We start from the raw sequence: 22,615 nt of genomic DNA on the forward strand, positions 1-22,615 counted from the left end.
CTGAGTGTGTAAATTTACATGTGTACATGTGTGTGCATTTATGTGTATGTAAGCCCAAAGACATCTAATGTCATTCTTCAGGTACTACCCACCAAGTCTCTCACTGGCCTTGAACTCATGAAGTAGAGGCACTTGGTTAGCTAGTGAGCCCTGGGGTTCCTCCTGTCCTGTCTTTGCCTCCCCCACAGTGGCATTAGACCTTGTTTCTTTTCTTCTAACATGGGTCCTGTGAATGGCAAAAGGTCCCCATGCTTGCAAAGGAACGACTTTAGTGACTGAACTATCTCCCCAGCCCCCAGCCCACCAAAAGTAAAAACAAGTAAATAAATAAATAAAATTAAGCTAAAATAATAAAAATAAATAAATAACAGAGGGAGTCAGAGAGGCTCTGCTTTACCTATGGCCCTCCTCCTGGCCACTCCATGAACTGTTGTCATTTCTTATTATTCATTATTTATGATTCCACGCACAAATTCCACCCAGGTGATTTGGCTCTTAACAAAATGAATGTGAATTAATTCTGGTCATACATTTTAATGAGACAACACTTCGGAAGCCCTCAGACATTCCAGATGCAAAAGTCACCTCTTTTGGTACTGACACCGGAATTTCTTCTCTTAAGAAATCTTGCTTGTTTAGGCTCTTTTTTTCTTCTTCTTCTTCCCCATTATGAGCCCTTCTACACAGGAGCAAGGTCAGAGGAGAGGAAGGGAAGAGTGGGCCCTCAAGTGACCCATGTCCTCACTCCAAAGTCCTTGCCACACACCTCTCGTTCCCCATTGTCCTTAGGTTCTAACAAGTCTTATGGTGTGACATCAAGTTTGATCTTCCCACTATGCTTCACTACTCAAAATTACCCAGAAGGATGATAGAATTCCCTTCAATATTTCTCTCTCTCTCTCTCTCTCTCTCTCTCTCTCTCTCTCTCTCTCTCTCTCTCTCCCTCTCTCTGATTAAATGATTAAATGATAGAGTCATACTTATAGGGTGATGATTTCTGGAGCCACTCATTCCATTCTTTAAAAACTAACATCATGCTAAAATTCTACTCTTCTCCTCTTCACCAGTTCTATTCTCACTGCACTTGACATGTCAGGAGCAAGTATTAGTGCTCAATAAATACAGAAGACATTCGTTTTTAGTATTCCTGAGCAAAGACGCACAGTGTTGCTTTTTCAGCAGCTTTCCATGGGCTGGCAATTTGCATGTGGAATCAGCCCTCCCTCATGAAAAAGTAGAAATCAGCCCCAGCCCAGTGTTTTAGTTTCTCTCGCTGTGTGTGGCTTCCCAGGGACTGTTCGTTCCTTACACATAATTAATAGCCCAAGCTCAGCTTCCTCAGAGATGTCCCTCACTTTCTCATGCCACCGTGCAGAAGAGTAACATGTTCAAGGCTATGACTTCTCTAAGTCACTTGTTAATATCAGGATAGCTTGTTTAAAAGTGGGTTCTGATTAGACTGAGAAGAAGATTCAGAAGGCTATGTTCAAAGTTCTCTCTTATTTCACACTCTCCACGAAGAGTGGGCACCTCCTGTTCTGTTCTCAGACAAAAGCAGGGAAAAAAATCTATTTTGTATCCAAGGTAAATGGAGAACTCCTGTCCCAGTATTTCCTTTCAAAGCTTCCTATTCTCAAACATGGAGCGGGTGGGGGAATATTACAAAGGGCCCTGTCATGTCATGGTCTTGTTTCAACTCGGAATAAATAAAACTCCACAAAGTGACATAATGCCCTGGGCAGGGGCCTCTCCCAAGGTGGGTGCACTGTAAGGGAATACTAAGGAAATCACTGGACACTGATGATAAAGATTGCAACAAGGAGGTGCCTCGCTCGACCTCTAATTTTTTGGTTGATATTACCTACTCTGAGAGGGTCAAGATCGAGAACTATCAGGCTAGTCCTCATGTGAAGAGACTCAGGGCTGGCTGAAACACCCAACATTAATACTGCAAGCCTCGATTCTGACATGCCTGTGGTTTGATGGGGAAAGATTTTGACTTATGTGGACAGAATCGTGTTTCTCTGCCATGTATTGTTATTTGGCTTTTAGCAATGTATGCTTGAGCAACATACAGTTCCTGAGGATGACTCGATAAGATGCTGGAACTAATACCTTATGGGCTTTATACCACATCAGACCTTGTATGTGACTCAGAAAAATTCACTCATGATATGGTATCAGATTGATGGTCCCACAACATAGTTATTTAACTCAGTAAGGACATAAGGCTCATGAGCAAGTAAGCCAGGTTGATTGTCATTAACCAGAGGTATAGGGGAAAGTCTCTATATGATTTAACTTTATTCAACACTATATTGAAGGCATTTTAAAAAACAGAAATACTATTCTAAGAAACATTAAATCATATGTGCAGATTACAGATATAGGTGACTGATTCTCAAGAAATGACAAGGCAGTAAAATCCTCGAAACTCTATATCAAAAAGACACAAATGAACACCTCCTAGTAATTAGAAGGTATTTCATCGTCTTATGGCACCTACAGGTCATAATTATGATTATCAGAGGCTAATTTACAGAGAAATGGATGGAACCCAAGTGACTCTATGATAAAAGTGGGAATAAATTTTTTGGAATTAATCCATACCATCCATTTTTAATATTGTCGCATGTCTCCATAAAAAAAATCACATGACCTCAATAATTTTCAGCTATCTGACCTACAGTTTTTAATGATTTGAATTATTTCTGAGGAGAAACTCACTGCACTGTGCAAATTTCCACATATCACCCAAGCAGGAGGGCCAAACGCCGTGCCTTCCCGGAGGTGTGCCTGTCTGGTTTTCTCCTGTGTCTATGATCTGAGGTACCAGGTTTAGAAAGAGCAGCAGGAAGTAACTACAGGGCTGGGACACACAGAGGAACTAATAAGGTCTGTGCTGGCAGATTGACAGACTGTCAAAGGATGAGATGAATTAACAGGCAAAGAGGACTTTGTAAGTTATGTGGCCCTAGACACATGTACGGTGTTATTGTAGCTAATGATAACCTTAGTCATTTACAACGGGTAAGTTATATATATATAGCTGGGACAAGAAGAGTTCTTTTTGAAAGCGTGACACATTTTTCCCTTCGTCACCCAATTCTTGCTCTCTCAGCTTATCTCTCAGCCAGCGTGAGTGACACATTAGTCTACCCCTGTTTCCATCTGTTTCTGTCATAGTTTGACAGAGTTGGGATAGATGGGAAGATCTTGCAGAGAATAGGGTTTCAAGCAAATTCAGAAAATGTAAAAATAACTCTCTCTGAACCAGGGAGGTGAAAGGTATCCGCATGCAAGAGGCAAGGCGTTCTTTGTTTATGTGGTTAAAAACACGTAGTGATTATTATATGAATGGTAGAATATTCTGGAAGCTCAGCACCCGCACACTATCTCCACTTGGATGCTATGGTCACAATAGATACAGTCAAAATGATCTCCATTTGTGAGATCAGCTATTTGAATTGTCCCCTGTATATGTGCATGGTCATGAATGTGTAGTTGTATAGTTATTAAACCTATGTAATTACACAGAAATACATACTCCCATAAGAAGAGAAGGTGCACACAGGGGAGTACTTTTTTTTAATCTCTTCAATTAACTAAATAAACTCATTTTAGAATACTGCTATAGGCACAGTGCATGCAATCTACAATGTCCATCAGGAAGGAGTAAAGTGCACAGTGATGATGCAAAGGGAAGCATCCATAAGTGGACTAAGCATTTAGAGAGCTCTGTTGGCATGGGATGATTGCATTGCAAAGACTGGGTGGGAATGCAAATCATAGAGCATTAAATATAGCATGGTCCCATTTACCTACAAATGGACAAGTGGACAAGTGGAGAAGGGTGAAATGCTTAAAAAATCAAAATGTTTAAGCTGAGCCTCATGACATAAGTTTGCAATCCCAGCATTCGGAGGCAGTGCCGAAGGATCAGGAGTTCAAAACCATCCTAGGCTAGATAGTGAGCTTGAGGCCAGCCTGGGCTACATGCAAGTCTAAAAAAAGAAGCTAATCAACTTGTTTACTCTGTTTTATCCGGGAACAGAAGTGGAAGTGAGAAGGGAAGTGCTGGAAGATGAGGCAGGAAGCTCCTTTGTGTGCTTTAAATTGCACTGTGGATATTATTAGTTTTATAATTAATTGCTGATGTCACACATGAACTAAAGGCCATTGCAATTGTACTCAGAGAACACTGAGTGTAACCTGAGTCTTGTGCAATCTGGCTTACAACTGTCCCTCCTAGTCACCTAGCTCTGCCAGGTAAATATTTGTGCCTGATGGGGTTGCAAGTAGCACCTTCTCTGGCCCACGGCCACTGACCCTTCACAGGGCCTTCCAAAGCTCCATCCAGAACATGACGTCCATAAAGACCTTCAGCCCAGGACAGAGAAAATAACAGTAAATGTGCCTTGCTCTGAACTCACGTTCCCAGCAAATGGGACTTTTCTTTTTGTTTTAAACTGGGGAGGTTAAAGTATTAAGATTAAACAAAACAAAACATGCCTTTTCTTGTAAACCTACCATTTAAAAAAAATTTACAAGAAAAGAAGAATCTTAAAATCTATCAATCTTTCCTAAGCCTTAGAAGATTCAAGTATTTATTTTGAATATATCCTAAAGTTTCACTACTCAAGGTGGAATCGACGCCTATTTTGAGTTTCATGACTTTAAAATCAAAATCTTCTAACTAAGAGCTACTCGTGGAAGCAATGCGCTAAATGAGGAACTGCCAAAGAACAACAAGGAAACCAGATACAGGATGCTGTCTGTCTGTGTAAATAAAGTTTTATTGAAACACAGTTGTATTCATGTGTTTAAGCATCTTCTCTGCTTACTTTAGAGCCACAGCAGAAAAGCTGAGCCTTCACTGTAGATAACAAGCTTCCCATGACAGCTAAACTGCTCACTAATTGCACGGATTCTGATATATTAACAAAACATTGATGTTGTGGTAACAAAATGAAGCGTTCCTATGTCTCTAATTTCTATTTTGCTCTGCTCTTTGGAGGACTCCTGTTTTGAAACAGAGTTTTAATTGTGAGTTCTTGAAGCATGGACATGTGTTTGTTTCCTAGGGTACCCAGAGGAACAGAAAGTGACATATACATTACATTATAAAAACATGGTAGGGAGAATGAATGTTTAAATCTGAATTCTCCCACATCATTTACATTACTGTTGGTCCTAGACCAAAGCCTTGGGTCTGAAGGACAGCAATACCAATGGGTGCTGCTGAATGGGTTTGCAAGCGTTTCTAGCATCGTGGCTACTCCCTCAATTCCTGAATGCCCTAGTTCTGTCCTGAAAAGAACCTGGCCAAAAAAAAATATAATTGCTTAAGCTGAATTTTTGCAAAACATTTGCATGGATGGAGCAATGCAGGCTACTGCCAAAGATGCTCTGATTTCTTTCTGCCTGGCAAGTTGGCTGGGCTTGTTTGACATTTCATTAACAAAAAATAATCCTCACTTCTCTTCCTGAGGAAATAGCATGTGTAATATTTTAAGGACAGCAACACTCAGTGTGCTACTTTTCAATATAAGAAATATGTATTTCTGAAGTGTGGACGAATAAAGCTTTAAAAAGCCCTTTTCTGGCATTATAACTGGCTACCTTGGAGATGTGTCTATGTATGTGCCTGAATGAAAGTGCTTAGAAAACACCTTTAAATGTTTCAAAATCACAGAGAAGCAATGCCTTATACTGTCAAGGGGACTGGTCTGGAATCCAGAAAATAGCTTCCTGTGACACTTTAATTATGATACTCTGTGCAAGCCAAAAAGCTAGTCTTTATAGCATCTCTGAGAATAAGATATCGATAACATGTAGTGTATGAGCTTGGAAAGAAGGTCAAATAAAGATAGTAGTATCCCTTGAGGGGATAAAAGGGGAAGATTAACGGTAGTGGAATGGGCAAACATTTTTACCAGTTCTGGGCTAAATTCTTATTTAAGAAAGTCCTAATTTTAGTGAAAGGAAATCACCTCACCGCTACCAACGCAAGCTGAAAGGTCGTATAACTAAAGCACATCCTAGCTTCCGTATAGTGTATTGATAAGGCTGAGCACACTTGGGAATGGCAAGAAGATGAGACCAAAGGAGATGCCCTCAAGAATGTGACTACAATGTCAACTAAAAGAGGGTTGGGGACAGGGCAGGAAAGAATGAAGAACAGGGATTTTGGAGTACCGTAGATAGGAAATGAGAACAAATGGCGTTCATATGTATCAGACTATACTATTTGTTACCTATTGGTAGAGATAAAGATTTTGAAGAAGCCCTGAGTGCTCTGAGGGGGAAAAAAACAGAAAGAGGCAGAAAGTGGTAGATTTCAAGTGGAATGTAGGCTGAGGCTATTTTGTCCTGAATCTGGCAGGGAGGGGAAGCACTGGACGCCGTTGGACTTGCCACAGCCTATCTACTGTAGGTTCTGTATTGGATGGATTTGACACTAATGGATCAGACACTTAAATGGTTTAGATGTCCCAGCAGGAGACAAACCCCAAGAGGCAATAGTTCTGTACTACAGACGGTGATGATAATGAATGACCATTATAAAGGGAATCAAAAAATATTTAGGACAGAAAATTAACTAGTTCTAGCCCTTGCCCGAAGTACAAAACAACAAAGTTTGGGAAAGAAGGGTAAAAATAATTGGTGTATCTCTACTTCTGATGTATACGTAGGCAACAATGTCACAAAACCCAACAGAGAAGGTAGAATGAAAAACCAGGAGGGGACAATGATGAGTTAGTTTGTACATAATTGGTTTAGGGAGGTTCTTGATGCATGGGGCAAGCTGTTGGGAATTCAACTCTATATGTCATGTGAGGGACTTGAGTGACAAATGTCAATTTTAAGAGTCTTATAAATCATGGCAGAGGACGTCACCATGGGGCAACAACATGTGCAGTATGAAGGCCAACAGAGGATAGACTTGGAGAAAGAGAGGTAGTCAAGTCTATGACAGAGACAGATAAGGAAGGCACCCTTTGGATGACCAAGTACCAGGAAAGCCTGGGAAGTGGGAACATTCAGGAGAAAATGAATCATCAGGACCAAGCACATAGGAATAGCTGTGAGGGAACCAAAGAGTCCAGTTGCAATCTGCAACCCAGAAACTATTCAGTTCAGTGATGTCTTAAGATTAGGCAGGCGCCAGATGCTAAAACAGGTAAGAGAGAGACAATGACGAACTTCAAGTCCATTGACATCAAGTTACATGCTTTGTTAAGATGGAGAGACCAGAGTGTATGGGGAGGGACCATCACAGTGGGAGGACATGAAGGGCAGGAGAAATGCTGTACTTGAGCCATGATCATCTGTGCTGAAGTCCAGCCTAGACCTCAGCTTCCTCCCAGGAACCTTAGCTTCCCTAGGAATCTTTCTTCCCTTTCCCTCTTGCCTTTGTTCTATGTGTTCACCATGGCATTCACATGGAGATGACTTCCAAGTAAGCTGCCCTCGTCTTGTTTGTCATATTCAACCTCTTCAGCAAGACAAACCTCCAAAAAACTCAAATTCAGAACTGCTAATTATTATATCTCCTTACAAAATGAGATAAAAGGGAATCTGTCTCTTACATAATTATTATTTTTTGGATACATTTCCTTTTTTTTTCATTCCAACCTAACCGCAATCCACTAATTCTCTGAGCATTTATACTGTGCAATACCTCTTTTACAATATGCGTACAAGTATACTATGGGACATCCAACAGGAGACCTGATTTATTGATGAATAGTGTAGCTTCCTACAGTTTTTAGTCTCCTACACTGGAACGGAGAGTACGGCATAGTTAAAAGAGACTTATCTTGGTATAAATACATTTTTTGAGCTTGCCTGGTTTTGTCACCACTTAGCCATGGGACCATCTCCAAACTCTCCAAGGATTCCTTCTTCCAGAATGTATAAGCAAAAGAAATTGATGATAAACAGCCTGGTCATGCATTATAAAATCTAGGAAATTAAATATAAATATGTTTCATGGCTGTGAAGCAAACACCGAGTAATCCAAGGGTCTTACAATCATGGCATATGTCTTAGAAGAGAACTACCTGTTGGTAATAATTGGAAAAGATAGATCCAGCTCCATACACTGGCTTTTCTCTCTCAAATGAAAAGCATGTTTGAATCTCACAATATTTCTCTTTCCTTTCAAAGTCCCCTACCAAGGGGTTGATGACAAATCAAAGCAGCATTGTTACAGGCTCAGTACACTGGCCAGCAACTCCAAAGGCAACATCAGAGTGACAGTTTCTGGAGACAAACGATTCATTTCTGCTTCTGCTCTATTCACTATAACATAACCACAGTACAGATTCAGTCTGAGATTCAGTAATACAAAATCTATGTGGTCTGTCACCACACAGACTGCCACTTCCTCCTGTAGAGTCACCACAGACAATGTTAAACAGCATGGCCTCAAAGGACTCTAGAATGAGGGAGCCAGGCAATTAAAACCTGCTTTTGGTTGTATATAAATCTAAGCAACATGTACTTGTGATCTTGGAGATAAAGTGGGATAAATTAAATTGCAAAGAAATATCCTTTCTTCTCTCCTCCACAGACCAGCAGATGGAATCATGGCAGTAAATACGGTTGGTTCTTTTTCTAGACTCTTCTGGAAGACTGCATAGCCTGAGCCAGCCTTGCTCTCTAGAGCATTCTGGAAGGTGGCATAGCCTCACCCAGTCAAGAGATTTTTAATTCCTTCCCACCCTTGGCTGTTTTCATCCCTGTTTCTTCAGTGTTGAATTCTGTCAGTGTTTTGTTTGATTTTATCCTTTCCACAATCCTGAACTTAGTTCAGTTTATCTTATATTGTATCTGTAGTCTTGGTCTAAAACTTACTGCTCACACATCTGGCTGGATTCTTTGGCCTGTTTGTTTTTGGTTTAGTTTTAGTTTTTGTGTTCTTAAATCTGGTCCTCCACTTTCTGAGAGTTAAAAAAAAAAACTCCTTTGCATTCCTAAATCTCCCGGTTTTCATGAACAACCCTGTCATCTGTACTCCATAGAACTGGTAGTGTTATTATTCCCATTGATCTCTTTCTGACTCCTTCTTTTGGTGTCTACAGCAAATACTTCATATAGTTGGCTCTCCTGACTTCCCAGTGATGTGGACACCCTGCGGTGACAGATTTTTCTTATCTCTTTGCCCTGCTGTATCTACCTCATGCCTATATCACCCAATCACTGTTCTTTTGCTTCTCCTCTACCCTTTGCCAGTATACATCCCAAGTGTACAATGCTACCTTCAGCTTACTCAGCCTAACTCTCTGACCTCCTTTAGCTAGGACTGTATCTGGTCTTTGATAGAAAAGCTAATCCTACCGGAAATATCTTGAAAGCAAACAATCCTCAGTTGTAGTTTCCTATATACGCGTCACATTTTACTCTGTCCTCCACTCTAATACTTAAGTTGTTCCTTGCATATGAATGCCCCATTCCTTTGTACTTCTTTCTCTATGCAAATTGATTATGTCTATATTTCATCTTTTCAAACTCAAACCTCTCTGGATATTTAAAATACATTTTTATTAATACTTATAATTTTAGAATTCAGAAAATCCAATGGGGACAATGAAGTTAAGAATTGTGTGAATTTTCCTATCTTATGATGGAAGGACACCATTGAATAAATCCATTCTGGTAGCAATATAGCTTGGCTCTATGTGGCCCTATGGGCCATAAAAGCACTAAGACTTTCTTACCTTGTTCTCTGTCCTGTGGAGCTAATCTACCCATAGACTTGCTTTTGAAGTCAACAGGAACATCATGTATGGGTGAGCTCTAAAGAGCACACAAAGGCAAGAGAAGAAAACTGACATGTTATTCTTAACTAAAGGGACTGTGCTATTTCTGAGTTTCTATATACACTTGGGCATCCCACAGACTTCAAGAGCCTACAGATGAAGTAGAAGAAACCAGGGGTATTAAAAAAAAATCCTGAAAATGGACAGCAGCCACAGGAGAATGAAAGTTTTAAAATTTAACCAAATCATAGTGTTTCTTTTTTCTTTTTCTTTTTTTTTTCTTTATCAAGCCGTAAGAATCACAGATAAAGAATTCTTTAAAGCTATAAAGCTATAAAGACAGTCTCGGGCAATGTCAGGCCCTTTTGCAAATGGCATCCACTTCTTATCTTAGGTATAAAAACTGCCTTGTGGATAGCATTCGTTCCAAGCAGTGGACATTTATCTAGAGTCTTAACTGAGGAGTGAAGTCCGTCAGGTTAAGAGGTCCATCAGCATCTTCACAAAGAAAGGCATGAAGCAGCTCTCATAGCATGCAGCCCTCCACAGCCACTTAAAGCCCACTCTCAGATAGCATCAGTGTGTGGTGTGGCCACGTGGATGAAGAATGCATGCCAGTTTATATGGTGTTACCAATGCATCATAGCATTCATCCTATATGCAAAGGCTTTCGGTGAAATTGATTTACATATTGACCTTTTGACCTCACGTGTCTTTTTCTGAAAGCAACATTCACTGGAAAATACAAAAAACAACTAAACAACTAATTACTAAAACAAGTAATTATCTGGTGATGCTTTTCTTTGACATTTCCAAGTAGTTACTTACAGTTATTTACCCCATGATGTATTTAGTTACGGTTTCTGATGTGGAGAAAATGGTCAGAAAGATGCTAACAAAGTCAGTAGTGTAAGCTTTATTTTCAGGAGAAAGTGTTTCTCAGTGCTGAGTCATGCATGGTCCAAGATAAGAATAGGTCTGGAAGGCTGATCTGATTTTGTCTGATTTAGAGCCTCTAGCCATCATATGACCATCAAACTTACTGATTCTCTTTGAATCTCAGGGCGAACAAGAAAAAGAGACATGCACTGGGCAGATCCCCAACTACCATCACAGGACAGAGGCCTTCTAACAAGCCTCTCTTTAAAATGTGTATTCAAGTTTAGAATACCAGACCTTTAAAAATATCTAATACCCTCAACCAGACACTGAACTCTAGTGTTTAAAAAAATGGCAGAAACCACCCTCAGTGTCTTCGTGTTCAGAGAAAATGAACATGCCCGTGAGAATCAGAAATGCATTGATTACTGACAAGAAATGAATTCACTAGCAGGCCAAGAAAATTGCTCTGTGCTCCTGGACATTGATGCAACACTTTAACCCGATTGCTTATTTAAATATTTCAGGATGAAGCCTGGAAAATTGTATTTACCATTAGGAAGACCATTATTCAAAATAAGTCAGCTACATTATTGGGCTAAAGACCTTGACGGTGATAAGCATCTTATGTCAAAGTTAAATTATTACGAATAAGCACATTGGAGACACACCATAGTGGTTTACCATCTCCTGAGAGTGGGCAGTTTGAGGACACCTACTCTAAAATGTATTTACTGCAAGGTATAGCACTAAAATTAGATATGAACAAGAAATTGAGCACTACAAGCTAGTTAGGTAAAGCAAAAATGGAAATAGTCGACTCTGTAATTGAACACTTGACCCTTCTCTTCAAATATTGTTTTCCACTTTCCTGACTTACAAATTAAAGCACCTACTGATTTCTCCAGTTTGCAATACTTGGGTGTGCTCAAGTTTTGGCACCTATAATAATCTTTGCTCTAAACCCTATGAGCCTAAAGTAGATGTGTAGCAGAAGGTCAGACACAATTCCTCTTGTCACTAATGTTTATGTCCCATATCACCCTGTGGGGAATGGAGATGGGGAGAAACAATCCCATTGGATGATGTCTCAGCCATCCCTTTCCTAGTGTATAACATTCAAAAGTACCTTCTGCAAATAACTATCAAAATGAAATATAACTCAAAGCAGATGTGAACGAGTGAACATCTTTTTGCGGGAGGCCCAAAGGCAACCCTAGGCATAAGCAGAAGGTGTGTCATGTCTCTGTTTTAAGTATCTGTTTAGACAGGTGGATCATGCACCTTGTCACCGAAAGATACAGAGAATCCACAGCTGTAGTGTCTTAGAGGATACTGCAACCTGTATTCTCACAAAACTTCCCTCTACATCTTTTGAAGGGACAGACACTTTGTCTCTCCTCCATCCTGAATAAAACGATATTTGCCTTCATCTTCTAAAGAATAGCAAATGTCACCCACAGGAGGTAAGTAACAAGAATGGGTGCACTATTCCCCATCCAATTCTTCCCCTACCTAAGCAGTAAATGGAACAAATAACACAGCTCTTCTCTCAAAGAAGTCATCTCAGGGCTTTTGCTTTTCATTGGAAGGAAGCAAGGCCATGCCTTTAATTTTTTAATGAAATTTTGAAATATTATTTTGATTTTCTGGGAAAGGATGATTCACATACATATAAAGTCATTTTTTTGACATCCTAAAATTTTATATTTAAAACTAAGAGTCCAAGGTTAGCTCTTAATGTTACAAGTGTTTTTTATCTACATAGGATGGAAATGGCATAGTTCTGCTAGAAGATAAAGGCATCTCTCTATAAAGTATCATACATCTAGAGGTTATAAGGACAGTTTCACAAGTTTCTCATCAGTGTTTGAGTCTGTCTTCTTAAGATGGAAAAGAAATTGAAGTATTTCAAATGGTAGACACATAAACAATGATCAAGAGGTTTTTGAAAGCTTCAATGTACATTTACATCCAAATTTCTGAAGAATATCCTGAAGTATAATTGGAGTAGTCATCAACTTTACTAACTTCTCAATTTTCAACACTCTGTGTGTGTGTGTGTGTGTGTGTACACACACACACACACACACACACATTTTCTTTCATTATGACACTCTGATGAAACATGCAACAGCTTAATAATTAACAATCTTACATAATTAAACTTCAAAAATTCCGACGAGACAGACATCTTGTTGTGGTTCTGCTGGAAAAAAAAATCAACTAACAACCTTCAAGTCTGTTTTCAAGAATCAGCCTTCCTTCTGAATATTTGTGTTGCCTCACAGATAATCTGAGCCAACCTCCTATGCCTAAAAGCTCCATTTAATTGTTAATATTGCTTTGCACCTGTGATGAAAAAGCTTTTCCCTCCCTAGTGCTAACGTACGATTGCTGGAGAGTAATTTCATTATATTAGCCAATTAGTTCTTGAAGGTTCCTTTTCTCTTTCCAGTTATTACAGTTGATGAAGGGAAGATCACATTTCCTCTTTATATAAAACCCTTCATGTAGTCTTAGCAACACCAGTTAGATGAGATAACTAAGGGAGAAGAAAAGCCAGGAAAACAAGCGAGTGAAGGAATAGCTCCCTTTGCCAAGTTTATGATAACAATCATATTTATTGAATCAAAGAAACAGCGTTTGAGTAAGCAAGGGCATGCGTGACACCACCTTTGTCCTTATTTGAAATGTAACTATTAAGTTCTCTAAACCCTAGAGCAATGCTAAAGTTTTAAAACTCCACTAACATTTTTCTTACTGTATTTGGCCAACAAAAATATAAAAGCAGGAGAGAGGCTGAGTTTAAGATGTTCCTAAGTGGTAGAGATGTACTGGGTAGCTGGGTGAGCTCAGTGGGTGGGATGTCACTAAGTGGAATTATGGGGACTAGCAAACGGATGAGGACTACCAAACAGATTCAGATCGCTTTTAGCTCTTTGAAAACACTGGACTTTAAAAAAAAGTCTTTAAAATGATAGCTCCTTCACACAAATAGTTTTTATCCTGCAGCATTCGCAACTTGTGAAACATAACCACAGCACTGAATAAGAGTCACCCTGCACTTCGGTCTCCACCAAGTCTGTGCGCACCTTGCAGATAATTGCCTTGCCACTTGAAAGTTTCGCCATCCTCCATGCATCTTTTAGATTAAAATTAAAAGCTGGTAATGTGAAACTATTTTTGCAAATGTCACCACATGGAATTTCTTTTAAAGATCAACAGCATCATCCTTCAACACGCCTAAAAACAGAATGGTATTATTCGTGCGTCACTTACAGCTGTTTTGTGTTTTGTTTTGTTTTTTTGTTTGTTTGTTTTCATCTTAATTTCTCATCATCAGCTAACAAAGTAAAGGCTGCAAGGAGGTTTTCGTTGTAATCTTTTGATAAAAGTTAGCTATAAATAGCCTATTTCTAAAGTATCTTGCCTGTACTTGTAGATACCAATTAATATACAGTGTCACCAAATTTGTGTATTTTGAATTCAAGACAGAGATGGTCAAAAATTCAGAGTGGGTCAGGGACCTCTACCAAACTTAACTCATTGGGAGTGGACTGGGAAAACTGGCTAATTGAATATTTATTATCAACTGTATGTGGCCTACACTTATGACAAAATCTCAGGAGCTAAATACTGTCTGACATCCGCTGCTCTCCATCGTACACCAAGGTGGCAGCCAGATACCCACAATTATACTCTAGAAGTGCCAGGCAGGGTTCATTCCTAAAAGTAATGTCAAAACTAAAGAACTGTACTACACTGATTTTAAAGGAACTCCAAATTCATCATTTGCCCTTTATCAACATCAATGCAGTGTATGATAAGCATATGGAGTCTAGTTTGGTTTTGGAACACCACTGGTCTGTTCAGCTGCTTCTGTTACAACTGCAGAAATCTCTCATTTTTTAAAGTGAGGCCAGCTCAGAGCCTTAGGACCAAAGTTTAACCATCCCCTATTTCAAAGAACAAGGAATCCTGAAAGCACAGAGCAGTTTCAAAGGCATGCTTCCCCAAAAGTCAAAAAGGGCACATCACATCATATATTATGCTCAAATTAAACATCTATATAATGTTTGATATTTTATAATTATGTATATAACACATGGTAAATATATATTTGTACCAGGTGACATACATATGCATATCTATATCATATACTAATTTTATATATGTGTATATATAAACTTTGCTGGAATAAATCCTATGTTCATATCAACATATATAAACCTGGCTATAACAGGCAGTCGAACAGAAAGTAGAACAGATACAGTATCTGCTTTTAAAAATGCCCACCCAATTTGTCCCTTCATAACTTGGAATGAGTCAGCACAAAAATATAGCTGTAGGAACTTCTCTTTAGGCACCAAGGTTACATATTTTTAAAATACAGTAGAACAAAACTATAAATAAAAATAACCTCAAGAACTGGGTGTTAATAGAGATTTGCAACATGCCCTTGAAGATTAAATTGGACTTTTGTTAAAGGTAAAAATCTACCAAGAAAAGTTAACTAGCAAAACTTTATATTGACTAAAGGGGTGGCTCTTGGTTGAGGGTGGGGCTGGGGGGTGGGGAGTAGCTTTTATAATAATGAAGTATGCTGCAGATAATAGAGGGATAATCATATATAATTATATCATGAAACCGGCACCATGGGTTTTGTGAGGAGTGTATCAGCTGGTCACCCTGGCATTTTCTCTTAGAAACAATAGATGCCATTCCATACCAAACATGTAAATGTTGCTTTAAAATGGTAGCTTATCCCAAGAAGAAGCAAACACAGTTAAAAACTTTGGGATTGTACGTACCTGTACATTCCTTAATGCCATCACTAACCACAATATAAACACTTGAACGCCTTTAAACACATTGAGTTATGAATTTAAGATTCCTTCTTCTTGCTAAGTCTCCCAACAGTGGTCAGCATCTCCTCCCTCTCTTTCACCCTGGCAGTTTGGGCAGAGTATGTGCTAACTGTTCAGCCACTGTGCTAGGCAACAGGGCATGTAGCCCCGAGGTCTCCACACCTACACTTTTTACTTCCTTCCTTCATTTTACTGCTGTTTTCTTGAACTCTTTGCCAGCCTGTCAGCTGGGCACATCCACAAACCCCAACACAAGAGATGAGAGGAGCCCTTTCCAGTTTCACTTCACCTTAGTTGTTGGAAATGCCATGGGTCAAAGGATTGCTGCAGAGAAGCGAATTTGAAGGTTTCATTTCTAGGATGTGCTTGTTGGGATCCAGGGTTATTTTGTTTTTTGTTTTTTGTTTTTGTTTTTGTGACCCCCCCACCCCACCCCCACCCAAGTACTAGAGAACAGGAAGAACTCTTTGAAAGGACACAGGAAAATTGTTTTGGGTACAGGGATAATCAGAGCAAATTGCAAGACAAGCTTTACTGGGGACTCAAGAAGATGGGTTTTTCCAGTGTAGAATTCCTGCTTAGAAACAGGCAATTATGCAGTTGGAAAGGACTGAAGGTACAGAGGAAGAGATCTAAAAAGGGTTGAAACTTTATAATTGTGTTCTTTTGGCTCAAGGGATGTTGAGGAAATATCATCATAGTGTTAAGGTGACTATGAGATGAATCACTCCATAGGCAGACACTGAGGCAATGGACTCCAAGGGGTTTAATGCCTGCTGTATCTACGCCTTTATTTTGAGTGTCTTGAACAAGTCTAAGATATCACAAGGGCTTGGTGATATTTGTTGAATGACTAGAAAAATTAATAGAACCTGAAGACCTTGAGCTTTAGGTTATCACAGCTGATTATTAGCTTTGTGACCTTGGGGGAGGTTATTGAACTTCTCAAAACCTCTGTCTCCTCATCTGCAAATCAGAGTGTGGCGATTCCTTTCTTACAAAGTAATTAAGAAGATTAGAACATGGAAGAAAGGGGCTTGGAACCAATAGGTGTGAGGCATTAATAACAAGAATTAGAATTTCTTTAAATAGTAGATTATAATGCACACTCTCAACATATTCGAAGAAGCATTGAAAGAGGGAACGAAGAAGAAGCTATTTAGTCTGTGCTGTATCACAGATCTGAATGTTGGAGAGAAGGGGTGCACTTGCATAGAGTTAAAATATACATCAGTAAGATGACTACTTGAAGTGTGTGCTGACTGACATATCTAAATATTCTTTTAAACTGGTGTGTGTGTGTGTGTGTGTGTGTGTGTGTGTGTGTGTGTGATACGTCTAAACCATTTTAGAACATCAGCAAGAGAAATATGTTCCAAGATGATAAATGTGTATCTACTAAGTTCTTTAAACCTATCAAGACCAGATAGATATTGTTGAAAACTTAATCAGTAGTGACACACGAACACATTTTTGACACTCAAGAATGTTTTCTGAAGGTACAAATACTTGCTAAATTCATTACAGAAGGGTATTAAAAAATATGTCTGATTTCCACGTTTCAAATTTCTAGTAAATTGAATTCTTCAAATACTTCCTGAAAAATAAGTATTTTTCGAAATGTCTATAGCAAACTATGTTCAAATTCTTAAGGTTTACATAATTAACTATATGCCATATGTTCCTATTCACTACATGTGACCTTATCTTTCTGTCTCTAAGGAAACTCCTTGCCTACTAATTTATTTCAGGATTTGCATTTGAACTGTGAACTCAATTGTCAGAAAAATGCAGGATATCCAAGGATTTATACGTGATAAATGTACTGTGGCTAAATAATGTCAAGAAACATCAAGGGCATCAATATGCCTTAGAGACATTACTAAGGACTCCGAGGTTCTGTGTGCTGTGGTGTATTATCAGAAAATCACAAAGTCTAGCAACTTCAGAAGGATTCAAGGTCATTACAAGTGTATCCAGGCCATCCACCAAGAAACAGATCAGGAGAAAAGAATCATGCAATCAGATTAGAAACACCATTAATAAAATCTATGCATTCCAAAGCTAAAACATTTTTTAAGTAAGTGGCAGACAAGTAAGCTTTGAATATAACTTTTATTTTCTTAAACCATTCTGGTATCACTGATGACCACGAAATTAAAATCTGTGTGCAGATCACAAACATGATTAAATACAAACCGGCAGATAAAACTTTATCATGGATCCTTAGCAAACTTCTAGAACAGTTACTTGGATGCTAATCCAAGTAGGGATCTGGGGTCAGTAGTCACCCCAGAAGGCCCATCCTCTGACAGTTAATATTCTGTAAAACATTTACTAGGTTATATTGTTTAGGAAAAGTAAACTGATGTAGCTTAAGGAAACACTTAACACAATGACTCAAGGAACTTGTTAACTGCCAGGAAAATGCATCCTAAGGATGCTTTGAATACACCATCCCAAGACCAACTTATAACTTTTGATAATTCAGACACAATCTCTAATGAAACAAGTTTGGGGCTATTTTTCATCCTGAACTCTGACACATGGGATAGATTAATAGCTTCAAAGTCAACACACTTTTCTTGAAGACAGGTAAGGTAATCATATATCACAACAAAAGACAAAATTAGAGTGGGCAAGGAAAAAAATTAGTCTTTTCTTATTCAACTGCACTGTGACCATAATAATTGGAAAAGAATACTATTTACAAAAAAGAAAGCAGGTGCCAAGATAGTTTCAAATATATCATGAGAAGGGAATAAATTTAATCAGATATGAGAGTTTCATTCTACTTTGATGAAAAAATGAAAGTAATGGTGTATTCCTTCAGCAGGATTATATTGCGACTTTAAATATTCACTCATGTCAAGTTAAATTGTATTTTTAATTCCTAATTAGCATTGAGAACAATGCAGTTGGGAAGCAATTGACTTTGTGTAACTTGCACAGGAAAATGGATGTAAGGGTTTTATTTGACTTCCATGAAAACTGATCCACTGTGTCACAACTTCAACTCCCAAAGGATTTTATTCTGTAAAAGCTATGTGGTTAACTCAGCTTGTGTGTACAGCTCCCAAAAGAATTGAAGTGCAAAGATGTCCCTGGTAACATTCACCGAGACCTCATTAAGCTGAAATATCTGCATCTACCTATTAATAAAAAATATGTCTACATATTTATGTACATTACTCTTAGTCTAATTTAAAAATATAGAACTATGCACCCATCAGACATTTCTTCTGTTTTCTCAAGGCTCCTCTCGCTTGCATGCCATTTTCTGCCTCTCTTTAAACCACAGGGCTAACATCTTGAATGTTCCTCTCTTTAGGAATGGACAAATCATGCTTAAGATATGACAAAGGAAAGGAGACGCAAGCTGGAAATACTCACTGTTTCATCTCAAGAGGTGAGCTGTGATAAAGGCAACCAGACTTTTCAGGAATAAGTTCTACATATGGATAAAATGATTCCTACATACAAGAAAACAATTACCAGCCAACATAAAACGGTAAAGCCAGAATGAGTGGTGAAAACCCAACACTGGAGAGTGAGATATTAGAGAGCAGCTATTAAAATATCTTACTCAATTTCTAATGCACCTTAAAATGAAAGTCATCAAAATGTCATTACAGGCCTTGCCTCCCAGATTCTTTAGAGTGAACGGAATCATTTCTGGAAATTGCTATCCTGGATTCACTTACAATCCTCTGAAATAACAGCAGAGCAAAACACAATGTGAAATTTATGACACCTTATATTACAATACACAGCACACTCATATACATACCAGGATGCTATTTGTCTTCAGGCACCTACAATTAAATATTTCTTATGAAATTAACAAACTCACAGAAAATGCTGCCTTGGAGAAGACTGAGGCCAGAAGCCCCAGGAACTGAGCCTGGGCTCAGCTCTGCAAAAGCTGAGGTTGGCAAAGCATGCATACAGCAGAAAACAAAAACAAAACAAAACAAAATAATAATAATAACCTGGTGAAAAAAATCAATTATCTCAAAATTAATTCAAGCCACCGTGTATGACTTCAGCAGGGCAGCACAGAACTTCTTAAAAGCGTCTCAGTTTAGAGCTGCAGGTGAGCTGTCCAGCTCACTGCAATTAAACAATTAAAGCATCCTTACCCAGGCTTGGGGGAGGGGGAACTAGGGACCCTGTAAAGAATTTCCAAGCCTGAAAAGACCTTTGACATGCTGTAGCTCTGGCTGAAGTTAGCGAGCTCTAACAATGAAATCTACACACGTAAAGATTATTTTTACTGACACTGCCTCGCCCCCCTCCTGCCCCACCCCCACCCCCCAGCATGAGGATCTACACCAAAGCAATCAGCAGCTCTCGGTTCCCAGGGATGAAAAGAAACACGGGAGGCACCTGATTGCACTTGGTTAACAAAAGCTAGGCAGTCTTTTGAAAATGACTAACAATAAAATTCTAACTGGTTATCTCCAAACCTCACACGCTAAAAGAAAACTACTCAAATTTTAAATAGGCATATTTAGAAAGCAGTTTTCCAAAGCACATGCAATGTTTGAAAAAGGTTGATATATATATATATATATATATTTTTTTTTTTTTTTACCTTTCAGTTCGAGGAGGGCGTCACTCTTCCTGGATCTCATTTTCCTGAGGATAGTCCATGCTGGCCGATTTAGAAGAAAAATCATTAGCATATTAAAAAAGAGAGGGAGAGAAAGAAAGAAAACCCACCAAGCTGCTGTGAGAAGGAAGATGATGGTGCTAGCGGCGATACTTGCTTTTCCTGATTCCCATTTCACCCTCTCATCTTACTCGCGTTGTCTGTTTCCCCCGCAGCATCCATCAGTTAGCAGTTTTTAAGGGAGCAGGGCTGTATTCGGGCTCATCTGCTGAATGGGGCTGTGTTCTCCATAGCCTCTGATTCACCCGCGCTCCTTTCTAACAAGGGTCTAGAAAGCAAGCGACTGGTGCAATCGCACACAGGCATTACGTTTCTGGGTGTTGCCGAGATCGGACCCAGCAACTTTCCCTCAAGGAGCCTAAGACTACTGGTTCCAAGCGCGGAGCCACAGCCCGTCCTCCTGGGTGTGCTTTAGCGCTTGGGCAAAGCGATGCTCTCACCAGGTCAGGGGAAACTAGCGCTGACTTACTGGGTCCTGGCGAATGCGGGTACAGGCTAGGCGGTCCCAGCTGAGAAAGTGAGGATGTCGAAACACCCTTCCTCGCTGGCTCGCTCTGTCCACCTACCGTCTTATCATGCGACTCACAAATGAAATGCTAATAGACGCGAGGACTGATGCCAATTTCCTGCACTTTGCTCAGCGTTTCCGCGGCCCCAACACAATAAAAGATAGCAGTTTGTGGAGAATGCCCTGTTCCATACCATTAACTCCGAACAAAACATATTTTTAGTGGGACAGCGGTGTTTACTCGTAAGAACAGATGAATTGTTCTGCACCATATATCACCCGCGGACAAAGACATTCAGCTACAGTTTTGGACATAAATCAAGGTACATGCTCTTCAATTAAAAAAAAAAAAAAGAAAAGAAAAAAAGAAAGAAAAGAAAAGAAAAGAAAAGAAAAAAATGACTGCTTAAGTCCCTCAAACCACAGAGATTGAGGTCAGCCCGGCCATAGCAACCACAAGCAGAACTTCGGCTTCCAGAAAGACCTAGCAACCGATAAATGAGTTCAGATCTCTTTTCATCTCCACTGGTGTGAAAGCCAAAATTAAAAAGATTAGATCACCCTGGACCCATCACAAAAGGTACCACAATGAAAAAGTCATTTCCAGTCTTTGAATCGCATCAAATAAATAACATTCATCCTTGCTATAATGAACAACTTTCAAAGTAAATAGAATCTCCATCGCCGGCTTTCTCTGGCTGAACAGTATTTACATAACAATGTGTCAGAGGAAGACCTGAATGGATCTTGTAAATGGGGAGCTGGGGATAAAAACATCTTTAGCCCAGATTACTCTATGTTCAGACTACTTGGCAGTGCCTCTCTTATAAACAGTATCTTAGACCACGGACATCAACAATGTTTTTAAATTGTGGGAAATCAAAGTTTTAAATGCCTGGACTCGCCCAGTGAACTACCTTTGTGGGGCAAGAGTAAAGATTTAAAAATAAATAAATAAATAAACAAATAAATAAATAAATAACAAATCACTTACTGCCCTTAATCCAAGGTCTAGCTAGACTCTTTTTGTGGCAAAGAAATTTTCACCTGTACAGATCCTTGCCTCTTTGTTCAGACCAGCAATCTTTGATCCTAAATAGCCGTTTCTACATAGAATTTTCACACAGTACTTAAAAATAAAAATACATTTGCAGATTTTTTTCCTCTTCTTAGCACGCGCCTCATTCATCATTTGCTATTTCCTCGAAAGTCTAAGACACCCTCCATTGTCATGACAATAATGTCTGTGAAGTTTTAGGAATGTCTCCGCTCACAGTGTTCATCTTCAGCACTCTAACTGGGACTGCATGGCTCCTGGTCACTAAACATTAAATTAAGGGCTAGTCTCCAAATCACAGCAACTCCCAGAAACTATTGAACCCTACATATGCTTTCAGATGGCGTGTATTCAAAGTAAGACAGCCAAATCTATAGCAAAAATATACTGGCCTAATCTTATCTCTTTGTGGAGGCTCACGGTAGATATTACTATTTGAACTCCACAGGGAATCTCATTAATTTTTAAAACTCTCTGACCTCAGTACAGTTGAGTGTAAAAATAATTACAAATTAAGAATGAAAGAACGCCACTTGAATTCTGCACAGCCATATGCTCTGCCTTGCACAAAAACGATACTATCGTCAAACAGAAATTCTATTTTTTTCTACAGATACAGATTTAAACAGCATGATAAATGTCACCACACAGACATAAAAAGCAGCTCACCCTTCCTCCAGTCCCGCACACACCTCACCTCTGAAGAGTCTAGTAACACAAAGCAGGCATTTACACTGACAGGTTCTGCAAGCAAGGGACACCAGGGAGGGTACCCTCTCAAAGATATTTACCTATAGTGGCTTCCTTTTTAAATCACAAATGTCCCTCTGAGGCACAAAGATTCTGAAAGAATTGTAT

At 39.1% G+C, this 22,615-nt stretch overlaps 1 protein-coding gene across 6 annotated transcripts in view; it reads right to left on the bottom strand.

Moving 5' to 3' along the window:
• Window positions 1–22,615, bottom strand: part of LOC147002716 (uncharacterized) — a 90,225-nt gene that overhangs the window by 67,050 nt on the left and 560 nt on the right. For 5 of the 6 annotated variants that reach the window (XM_085843384.1, XM_085843382.1, XM_085843385.1 and 2 more), the window contains exon 1: window positions 20,115–20,672. In XM_085843384.1, the coding sequence (XP_085699510.1) occupies window positions 20,115–20,205 (91 nt within the window). In that variant the 5' untranslated portion in view covers window positions 20,206–20,672. Of the gene's footprint in view, window positions 1–20,114; window positions 20,673–22,615 lie in introns of those variants that run through there. The other variant, XM_085843387.1, reaches the window with a different exon arrangement.

The sequence above is a fragment of the Mus caroli genome, unplaced genomic scaffold (genome assembly GCF_978045245.1).
Source record: "Mus caroli unplaced genomic scaffold, Mus_caroli_1 scaffold_9, whole genome shotgun sequence".
Taxonomy (NCBI): Eukaryota; Metazoa; Chordata; class Mammalia; order Rodentia; family Muridae; genus Mus; species Mus caroli.